Source organism: Babylonia areolata, chromosome 30 (genome assembly GCF_041734735.1).
Source record: "Babylonia areolata isolate BAREFJ2019XMU chromosome 30, ASM4173473v1, whole genome shotgun sequence".
NCBI lineage: Eukaryota > Metazoa > Mollusca > Gastropoda > Neogastropoda > Buccinidae > Babylonia > Babylonia areolata.
In genome coordinates, this window is record NC_134905.1 from 13,764,961 (window position 1) to 13,776,774 (window position 11,814).

The 11,814-nt window shown below is 43.3% G+C and overlaps 1 protein-coding gene across 1 annotated transcript; it reads right to left on the reverse strand.

Moving 5' to 3' along the window:
- Nucleotides 1–4,212: 4,212 nt before the first annotated feature.
- LOC143275571 (GPI alpha-1,2-mannosyltransferase 4-like) lies at nt 4,213–11,814 on the reverse strand. Its single transcript, XM_076579772.1, has 3 exons — nt 11,481–11,814; nt 10,123–10,245; nt 4,213–8,972 (listed from the first exon to the last, which is right to left on the reverse strand). The coding sequence occupies exons 2-3, from the start codon at nt 10,238–10,240 to the stop codon at nt 7,324–7,326; spliced, it is 1,767 nt and encodes a 588-aa protein (XP_076435887.1). The 5' UTR covers nt 10,241–10,245; nt 11,481–11,814; the 3' UTR covers nt 4,213–7,323.

The window sequence follows — 11,814 nt, forward strand, 5'->3', positions numbered from 1 at the left end:
CAAATCGATATATGCTACACTGCATCTGTGTGGCGTCACTGCAGTGGGACAAATCGATATATGCTACACAACATCTGTGTGGCGTCACTGCATTGGGACAAATCGATATATGCTACACAACATCTGTGTGGCGTCACTGCACTGGGACAAATCGATATATGCTACACTACATCTGTGTGGCGTCACTGCATTGGGACAAATCGATATATGCTACACTACATCTGTGTGGCATCACTGCACTGGGACAAATTGATATATGCTACACTACATCTGTGTGGCGTCACTGCACTGGGACAAATCGATACATGCTACACAACATCTGTGTGGCGTCACTGCACTGGGACAAATCGATATATGCTACACTACATCTGTGTGGCGTCACTGCAGTGGGACAAATCGATATATGCTACACTACATCTGTGTGGCGTCACTGCATTGGGACAAATCGATATATGCTACACTACATCTGTGTGGCGTCACTGCAGTGGGACAAATCGATATATGCTACACTGCATCTGTGTGGCGTCACTGCACTGGGACAAATCGATATATGCTACACTACATCTGTGTGGCGTCACTGCAGTGGGACAAATCGATATATGCTACACTACATCTGTGTGGCGTCACTGCACTGGGACAAATCGATATATGCTACACAACATCTGTGTGGCAGACGCCTGACCAGTAGCATAACCCAACGCGCTTAGTCAGACCTTGAGTGCATGCAGAAAATTTGTGTACCTATCTGAGTAGATTTCTGCTATGTGATTTTGCCAGAGGGCAAATTTTGTTGCCATGGGTTCTTTTTCAGTGTACAAAATGTGTGCTGCACACAAGACCGCAGTTTACTGTCTCATCCGAATGACTAGACACTTGGTTTGATCTTCCAGTCAAACATGGGAGAAAGGGCGACGGCGGGATTTGAACCCACACCCTCATGGACTCTCTATAATAGAAGATGAGTGTCTTAACCATTCCACCACCTTCCACCATTGCTTATGTCTTTTTTTTTTCAAATCTTTGTTGAACAGTCCATTTGGTTTTCTGTTACACTTGTTGGTTGTTAATTCTAAAAATGTTAAATTGTTACCTCACTTAATGTTATCACTTATTTAATGTCATCACTTTTTTTTTTTCTTTTTTCTTTATTAAAAAACAACAAGAAAAAAACACAAAACTTCACCCAGTTGTTTTCGTTACCTAACACTAATACCAGATTTTGTGAATAGTCATTTTCTCAAACTGGAACACACACACACACACATTTACTCACTCACATGCATGAACAGTGACTTTTTGCCACCCTAGATTTTTTTTCCCCTACCCTCCAATATCACTAATGTAATAGTACAGCGACAACAAGCGGATAAACTAAAGAACACACAGTGTGTGTCAGTGTCTGCAAATCACTCAGGATGGGTTTACATATTTCAGAAAACAGAAGTCTCATATCTCCAGCATGCACTAAGTCTCATATGTCTCATATCTCCAGCATGCACTAAGTCTCATATCTCCAGCATGCACTGTCTCATATGTCTCATATCTCCAGCATGCACTATGTCTCATATCTCCAGCATGCACTAAGTCTCATATCTCCAGCATGCACTAAGTCTCATATGTCTCATATCTCCAGCATGCACTAAGTCTCATATGTCTCATATCTCCAGCATGCACTATGTCTCATATCTCCAGCATGCACTAAGTCTCATATGTCTCATATCTCCAGCATGCACTATGTCTCATATCTCCAGCATGCACTATGTCTCATATCTCCAGCATGCACTAAGTCTCATATGTCTCATATCTCCAGCATGCACTAAGTCTCATATCTCCAGCATGCACTAAGTCTCATATCTCCAGCATGCACTAAGTTTCATATGTCTCATATCTCCAGCATGCACTAAGTCTCATATGTCTCATATCTCCAGCATGCACTAAGTCTCATATGTCTCATATCTCCAGCATGCACTAAGTCTCATATCTCCAGCATGCACTATGTCTCATATCTCCAGCATGCACTAAGTTTCATATGTCTCATATCTCCAGCATGCACTAAGTCTCATATGTCTCATATCTCCAGCATGCACTAAGTCTCATATGTCTCATATCTCCAGCATGCACTAAGTCTCATATGTCTCATATCTCCAGCATGCACTAAGTTTCATATGTCTCATATCTCCAGCATGCACTAAGTCTCATATGTCTCATATCTCCAGCATGCACTAAGTCTCATATGTCTCATATCTCCAGCATGCACTAAGTCTCATATCTCCAGCATGCACTATGTCTCATATCTCCAGCATGCACTAAGTCTCATATCTCCAGCATGCACTATGTCTCATATCTCCAGCATGCACTATGTCTCATATCTCCAGCATGCACTAAGTCTCATATGTCTCATATCTCCAGCATGCACTAAGTCTCATATCTCCAGCATGCACTAAGTCTCATATCTCCAGCATGCACTAAGTCTCATATGTCTCATATCTCCAGCATGCACTATGTCTCATATCTCCAGAATGCACTAAGCGCATGTCAAAGAAGAAAGAGATGATGATAAACAAAACCAAAGTCCCATATGTCCAGCATGCACTTCTAGCACACATAAAAGAACCCTTGGCAACCGAAGGTTGTCCGTGGTAAAATTCACTTTGATAGTAAAAGAAACACACTTGAGTTGAAGACAGACAATGGAAGAAAATGCACACACACACATGCATGCACGCACCCCCCCCCCCCCCCCCCCCCCCCCCCACACACACAGAGTGACACACACACACACACACATGCACACACACACACACACACACACACACCCAGAAACCTGTTGTGACAAAAAATACCATACAATATTACACAATACAATTTGACTCTGTATTCAGCAAGAAAAACAATCAAATGTATGAAGCGACACAAAGACTGCAATTGAAACTTGCTACTCAGTTCTGATTACTGAGTCAGCACTGATCTATGGAGAAATCATTCAGAACAACAAACTGAATAATAACTGTCCAGATGTTTTGTTTTGTTTTGTTTGTTTTGTTCACAAACACTTCAACAATAAATTAAAAACTTCAGCACACCAAAACTTATGTACAGAGCACTGAAAGCAAAATAATTATTGTTATTTCAGAATAAACACATCAATAAATATATAACAAAGGTCTGCCAACATTTTCTCTCTGTCTCTCTCTCTCTCTCTCACACACACACACACACACACACACACACACACACACACACACACACACAAACACCCATACCCACCACCCACACACACACACATGAAGTCACACGCACACACACACACACACACACACACATACACACACGTACAGGTACACACTTTGGCATAAGTACTGTAGTCTGATAAAAAATATTAAGATTCAATTCCATTCAGTTCAATTCCAAACATTTTCTTCAGTCCACTCAGGGGCAATTACAGCTGAATAAAAAATGGCAGTGCGTTTCATCAAATTCAAAGTAAAAGAAGATACAGACACAATTACCCACATCTTTATGAACAAAAAAAAAAGATGTAATATTTCGCACTCAATCAAAATCAGTTTCAAACACACAGGTTACTCTTTAAAAATCTTCCAGGTTTAGCACTCACTCACTGTCACCCTTAGCATTCTCACCCCCCTTCCTTCCCACACAAATGAATAAATCTTGTGTTGAACAGGTCATCCATTCCACATCTGACACCCAGATTCAGACATCAATCTGTCTGATATATATATATATATATATATATATATATATATATATATATATATATATATCAGTCTATCTCTCTGATCAATCTAGCTGTCTGTATGTCAATGTATCTAGCTATTTCTATAAGAAAAAACAAAACAAAAACAACTACAGATCTATCCATGTACCTGTCTGTCTGTCTATAAATATATATAGATCTATGTCTACCTACTTACTTAAATGTGCCTAGTATTTATTACATGTTGTTGATAGATCTATCTGTTTGTCTGCTTACCTATCACTGTATCAGTCTATCTACCTGTTTGTTTGCCTGCCTACCCATCTTCAGCTCCATCTTGATTCTTATAGATCTCTATACTACACATCATATATTAACAATAGAATTTTAAAAAAGAAAAAGAAAAAAAATCAGCGTCGTCTGTTGAAACTGTTTTGTTTTTGTTGTTTTTTTTTTGTTTGTTTTTTTTTTGGAGGAGGGTGGTGGGGGGGTGGTTGAGAATTTCTTGTACAGGGCTTTATAAGTTATGCACACTGCATATTCTGACACTTGCTGAGAATAAAACACTTTTGAACTGATCAGAGGTGGGGGTGGGGGGTTGGAGGTTAAGCTTACAGGGGGGGGGATACACCATTGTACACTCATCCCCTTATATTGCACATAAATACATGTCTCTTCCTTCCCCTTCCCCCATAGCTCTCTCTGCCACCACCACCCTGCCCCTCCCCCACCATTACTCCCTCACCCCCCTCCCCCTCCCTCCACTGCCTCTCCACCACACTCCTCCCCCATCCTTGAACGGGTGGGATGTGATTTTAATTTAAACATGACAGATATTGCACAAACACATACATGTATGTATGTTCAAGCAAGTCACACATTCAATATTTTGGAGCCTCTACTTTCCTACTTCAGACTTCCATGATCTATCTATCTATATAGATCTATCTAGTATCTATCTATGTGAGCACACACACTAACAACAGCAAGAAGAAAAGGGCAGTGGTCAGGAGTGGTGGGAATTAAACCAGCCTACAAAAGGTATTGCACACTTCACCAAACAAACAAAAAATGAAGGAACAAGTTGTAAAAGCTGACTATGTTTTCAGACAATGTTGAGAAAAAAAGCGAGAGACCATTCAAAGTACGCAGGCTGCACATTTCTACGGTCTACTCTACCACTGTGTTCTCATTGAATGCACTGTTTCAAGCACACAAGCACCATGAAACAGCATGACTACTGAGACTGAAATTGATCATCAGATCTTCTTTTTCTTTTTTTTTTTTTTTTTGAAGCACAGAGGGTTGAATTAAATCTGTTCTTAGTTTTAGTCTTAGGAAAGGAACATCAAGAATATGACCACAGTGGTTCTCAACAGACCTGTATTCATTAATTAATTCAATACCAAAAGCATTCTCACTTTCTGGTACCATACACTTACAGAACACTTCTTCCTCTTCTCCCTTAACTGTGTGAAGAGTCACTGGGGCACCGGGTCCCAAGGTTGTCATAGCCGAGGGGTGGCAATGGGGACAAGCTCCCATTGTCTATAAAATGCCCCTCACGGTGCGCGTCTCCAACAGCCTCTGACAACTAAGTCCAGCTCCTAGCCTGCTAGTGTGGCTTAGATATAAGCCCGGCGGAACTGCTACTACTGATAGGAGAAGGGGCGAAGGCGGGTCATCTGGCGCCTGAAAACCAGTGCTTTGGGTAGCTGGGGCTCATCATTCTGGGAAGACAGCTCATCTAAGAGAAGGAAAACTCTGATTTCAAACCTCCGCTGCCTTGTGGCCATACCCACTCATAGGAAAGGCTTCGGGAGTCAACCCTGAGGAAAAGTCCGGGCAGATGGAGTCCGTTAGCCTCAGCAGGCAGTCCTTCCAAGAGAAGGAAAACTCCCAAGAGAAAACCCGGCCAACTGTAAACCGTTACCAGAACAGGAGATCACCGAAGACGGCACCACAGTGGCCTCTCTAAGGGGCGTGATCTAGTCAAAACCGGCTGTGCACGCACTCTACGAACATACGGCTACGCAGACAACACTGGGGCACCACACAGAGGAAACTGTTCACCAGATTCCCCCATGTATGTTAGTTTTGTATTTATATTTCTTTTTATCACAACAGATTACACTGTGTGAAATTCAGGCTGCTCTCCCCAGAGAGAGCGCGTTGCTACACAACTGCGCCACCTTTTTGTTTTTGTATTTTTTCCTGAATGCAGTTCTTTTATTTGTTTTTCCTATTGAAGTGGATTTTTCTACAGAATTTTGCCAGGAATAATCCTTTTGTTGCCGTGGGTTCTTTTATGTGCGCTAAGTGCATGCAGCACATGGGACCTTGGTTTATCGTCTCATCCGAATGACTAGCGTCCAGACCACCACTCAAGGTCTAATGGAGCGGGAGAAAATATCGGCAACTGAGCCATGATTCGAACCAGCTCGCTCAGATTCTCTCACTTCCTAGGCGGACGTGTTACCTCTAGGCCATCACTCCACATAATTAACTGTTCACCAGATTCCTCCATGTGTGTTAGTTTTCTGTCAAAGCCTGGGTCAAGAGCTGCAAAATTGTTCTCCTGTCCCTTCTGCAATGATATCAGTCAATCTTTTTCTGTCTGTCTTCCCTACTGTCTCCTTCCCTCAACAGTTCCTTGGAGGACTGAAGTAGCCAGGCAACTGCTTTCCTCAATAATATGCTGACAGCCCACTGTTTTTTGTTGTTGTGTTTTTCCGGTCTTCCCCTCCATCACCCTCCCTCAAAGAGAACAGTTCTAGTGAGGTTACTGCTTTCCTCAATAACAAAGTGTCAGTCCATCGTTTTTGTCTGTTCTCATCTCTGTCTCCCTCCCTCAGCAACTCCTTGAAGGATTGTTTTAGCATGGCTAAGTACTGCATGGCTAAGTACTGCTGTCCAAAATAACATGTTCTCAGTCCATCAGCTGTTTTTTTTTTGGTGTGTTTTATTTCTGTCCTCCCATCCATCTGCCCCCCTCAACAGTTCCTTTTTTCAACAATGTTTTAAGTACTGCTTTTCTCAACAACATGTTCTCAGTCCATCGGTTTTTATTTTGTTTTTCTGTCAGGACTCACATCCATATCCCGCAACCCCCTTAACAACTCCTTGTTTTTAATAAGGTAAGTACTGCTTTCCTCAATAACATTTTGACAATCCATAATTCATTCTGTCCTTCCCTCTCTCTCCCTCCCTCCCTCATCAGTTCCTTGGAGGACTGTTTTAGCAAGAGACATCTAGCAACAGGACCTGACAATGATCTCTTCACAGCCATCAAGAAGTGGAAAATGAAGTGGTACAGACATGTTTCTCGTTCAACAGGACTTGCAAAGACCTTCTTGCAAGGGACAGTCTTCTAAGCCACAGACGAGGAAGACAGAGAAAGAGTATCAGGAAGACAATGCCCAAGAATGGACAGGAATGAACGTGACAGAATCCCAGAGAGCAGGGGCAGAGGACAGAGACAGGTGGAGGACAGTGGGGTGGCGCTGGTCTTCCAACAACGTCAGCAGCATTAGCAGAAGTACAGGAGACAGGTAAGTACAGCTTTCCTCAAGCAACACAGGAAACATCCTCCCAACCCACCCTCTTCACAGCACCACCGTCACCATTTTCAGACACAACTGTGACATCAGATGCCGCACGTCCTCCCATGAGTGCACAGTGACCCTGTCTGGCAGTCTCTCCATGGAAACGTGGGGACAGAACTCTCCTTCTTTCTTCACCCCCCACCCCTCCATCGACACAACATCACCCAGGGCAGGGGCAGGCAACAGCAGCCAGAAGCGACACTCAACGGAATCCTCTAGACAAGAATCCCGCAGCTCCTCCACCCTCTGACGAAGTGTCGGCGGGTGGTTGTGGGCGCCAATCATATCATGCATGTGAACCTCAATGGAGGATGGGTTCGTGAACAGAACGTGGCGGGGCGGCATGTAGGTGGCGTAGGAGATGACATGATGGCGGACGCTGGACAGTTGCTGGCTGCCAGACTCCTGTTTCAGGCGAACCTGAAGAGCCGACAGCGCGGGGACCACCCCACCCTGATGCAAGCAGCCGAACATCACCACCCCCAGAACGTTGATGAGCAGCGTCAGGGCCTGCACACTCCTCCAGGAAGCAAGGCGGTGCCTGGCCACGCAGACGACAGCTACAGGCAGGATAGGGAGCAGGAAGCGGGCCTCCTGGTGGGGGAAGAGGGAGAGGAGGAAGACAGGGAGCACCACCATGGCGTACAGGACATCTGTGCAGTGCCTGCGACTAGCGTGCACCACCAGCCACACCAGATCCCAGTACAGCAGCACCGCTGGAGGCCCCAGCAGTGAGGGCAGGTGCACCGCCAGGTGGGTGTACCAGGGATGAAGTCCATGCTCTGCCAAGTTCCCGGCCTTCAGGTTGTACTGAACGAACGACCACGGGGGGACCCTCAACCCAGCCACCACAACGCCGGCAGACTTGAGAATGGCACCGCTACCACTGCCGTCGGACCACAATGACGACAGAGCAGCACAAAAATCCTCCAATGCATGCCCGAACTCAGGGTTGTAGTACAAGGAGTTGGTCACCGACATGACTGCAAACATCAGAAGAAACCCCGTCCCTGCCAAGAACAGCACGGACACGACAGTCGCTTTCTTAAACGCAGCACACAGCTGATCAAACCACCATAACAGAGGAACGAAAACGAAAAACACGAAAGTCGGCCTGTTGAAAAAACCCACGCACAGCACAACCCCCACCAGAAAATTACACAGTCTGAAAGTCTTTGTGTGCTGGTGTGTTGAATCCATCTTCAATGCTTTCGACGACAACACACGCTCAATTCCACTGTTTCTCCAACAACACAGGGACGACAGGGGACACGTTTCCAGCAGAAGCAGCAGCAACGCAGAGAACAGCGCAGTCTCCAGCGTGTTGGAGAAGGAGCGCGTCAGGTACGTCCACGTAGCGTAGGATGTCATCCACAGCCACACGGCCGTCGCCTGGCTCACGGCGAACGTCCGGCACAGCTTCCCCAGCAGACGCACGTTGACGATTCCAGCCAGGATCAGCACCATCCTGGGAACCACTAGCACCACATACGACTCAGCCAGGTGGTGGGACAAGGGGGTGTTGGCCAGTAGCCAGCGCAGAGCGAGGAACCCTGGGGCGAAGAGAAGGTATGGCAGGGTGATGTCACGTATGGGCGTGTCTGGCTGGAACTCCCACGTCCGCAGGTGGGTGATGTTGAAAATGTCTCCTGAAATTTGAAAAAAAAAAAAAAAAAAGCGAAAAGCAAAAGTTACAGATATATTTTTTGTGAAATATTGTGCCTTTGCAAAATGGTACAGATACATTATTTTGTGAAATATTGTGCCTTAACCGTTAACGCTATTTATTGATTGATTGATTTCTTTTTTTCTTTATCTATTTATTCTTAGATTAACAACTTACAAAATGCATGAAACATGTTGAAAACCATCATACATTGTGTATAAACTGAAGAGTTTAATGTATTATGTACAACAGTATTGCAGACCTGTTCAACAATGTAAATAAAACAATAATGAATGAAGATTTCAACTACAAAGTACAACATATGTCATGCATGCATTTTCTAATTAGCATGATTAAGAAGCGAAATATTTGATTATTAAGTTATGAGGGTAATAAAAAAAATAAATAAATAAAAATAAAAATCTACTTCCAGTAAATTAACTCGTAAAATTACAATATTTGTAACAACAGACTGATGCATTTGATAGGTTGAGTGCTTCACACCAAACCAAAATGAAACACAACATATATATATATATATATATATATATATATATATATATATATATATACACACATTATGTATTAATTGCTGCAAATCTAACTTGACCAATACACTAATATTAGCACACATGTTGTCTTGAATGGTATTGTTCAATAACACACATGGCATTGGCTATGTTGTCTGACCAACACAAACACACACACACACACACACACACACACACAGGCACGCACAGACACAGAGATATATGAACACACACACACTCACAATTATGCACACACACACACACACACACACACACACACACACACACACACACACACACACTTGCACACAGATATATACAAACATGTGGACATACACACACAAATATACACATGATAATGGATATGCACACACACACACACACACACACACACACACACACACACACACACACACACACACACTCAAACACACTCTCACTAACACACACACACATATGCACACACAAACACACGTGCACACACACACAGCCCCATCTCCTGCGCCCACTGCTCCCCCCCGACCCCTCCCCCCCGACCCCTCCCCCCCCCCCACACACACACATCTTCCTCCCTCCTGCCCACACACTCACTTACACACCTACCAGCAACAACTTCAGTTGACTGGAAGAATTCATCCGGGTGGATGTAGGCAGGCTGGGGCCACAGAACACTGATGCTCAACAGGAAGCCAAGCACTGCCACCATCATCCGTCCGTCCATGTTGTCTACACACAATCATCATTCACTACCTTCAATACTTTTACTAGTATTGATCACTGCCATGCCCCCTTCACCCCAAATATGGAATTAGCTACCATCCAATCTATCACTCCAAACTCTTAAGTCTAAGTGAATCTGAAATCACTTACAAGACTTATATACATATCTTTGTCAAGCATTCCCTTCACTCAATTCACTGCAAACAATACAGACTGTGTGTGCAAATTTCATGTTTCAATTTCTCAAGGAAGCGTCATTGCATTCAGACAAATCCATATATATATATAATACACCCTACGCTCTACACATCTGCTTGGCAGATGCCTGGCCAGCAGCATAACCTAACAGGGTACACGCTTAGTCAGGCCTTGAGTGCATGCATATCTATATATACATTGTTTACCTATCAAAGTAGATTTCTGCTACATAATTTTGCTGGAGGAAAACACTCTCGTTGCCATGGGTTCTTTTTTCAGTGCATCAAGTGCGTGCTGCACACAGGACCCAGGTTTGTCATCTCATCCAAATGACTGGCTGTTTAACTTGATTTTCCAGTCAGACTAGGGAGAAAGGTGTGTGTTTGAGGATGGCTGTTTATGGTGTGTGATTTTAAGTGCATAAATTGAGTGAGTGGAGTGCATTAGTGCATCTTAACCCCAAGATTATGAGCAATATATACATTATATGTATCTATTCTATATATAATTGATTATTATCTTTAGAATGTAGTGATCTAGTAGTGTAGTAACTGCCAATTTTGTAATAACAGCCATCAAGAAAACAATTCTATAAATGAAATAAAATAGATAAGTAATAAGTTGTTGTTTTTCAAAAAGGAAATGGAGGTTTTATTTCAATGTAACATAAAAAAAAACCCTACTGACATTTAATAACACTGATCAGCATTATGTTTATTCACTGCAGCACGTGCAAGCATTTTTCTAGAGTCCCCCCCCCCCTCCCCCTCCCTTGCCCCCTTGCACTGTCATCATCATTGATTCGTTATTTTCATAATCAGACTAGAATTGAGAAAACATTCACTGACTCAGTTTCATACCTGAATTTATGTCATAAAATATCCACACATTTTGTGAACTTAGCAACCAACCACTGCCCCCAAATCCCTGTGTGTGTGTGTGTGTGTGTGTGTGTAGACTGTTTCTTTGTGTGTATCATCACTGTGAATCTTCAGTCGTCTTCCTATAATTTGCGTAATGTAACCAACAACATTAAAACCCACCTGTTGAGTGTGGCTTTACCAGCTTTATGCAACCTTGAAAAATGAAAAGAAAGAAGCAGGTTGTGTTCAAAGGAGTTTCATATGGTTTGGCAGCAATGTTGACCGGTATCAGTTCGAAACTGAACAAAGAAACTGGACTTGATTTCGATGCATAAACCTACACTACAGTAGTGGCAAAAAGGAAATCAAAACATCTCTCGATGCAACAGAACCATGAACTACATAACTTAGTCTCAATGACGCTATGCAGTGTGACATATATTAACAACTGATGCAAAAATTCTGTCAGTTTTTTGGCACGGTGTCTGCTTTTCGCTTTATCGATAGAGTAGCG

Excerpts from the sequence above, each read along its gene's own strand:
- LOC143275571 (XM_076579772.1), bottom strand. The coding sequence starts at position 10,240 with ATGGACGGACGGATGATGGTGGCAGTGCTTGGCTTCCTGTTGAGCATC. Across the intron at positions 8,973-10,122 it reads GTCAACTGAAGTTGTTGCTG|GAGACATTTTCAACATCACC; the intron begins GTAGGTGTGTAA and ends TTCAAATTTCAG.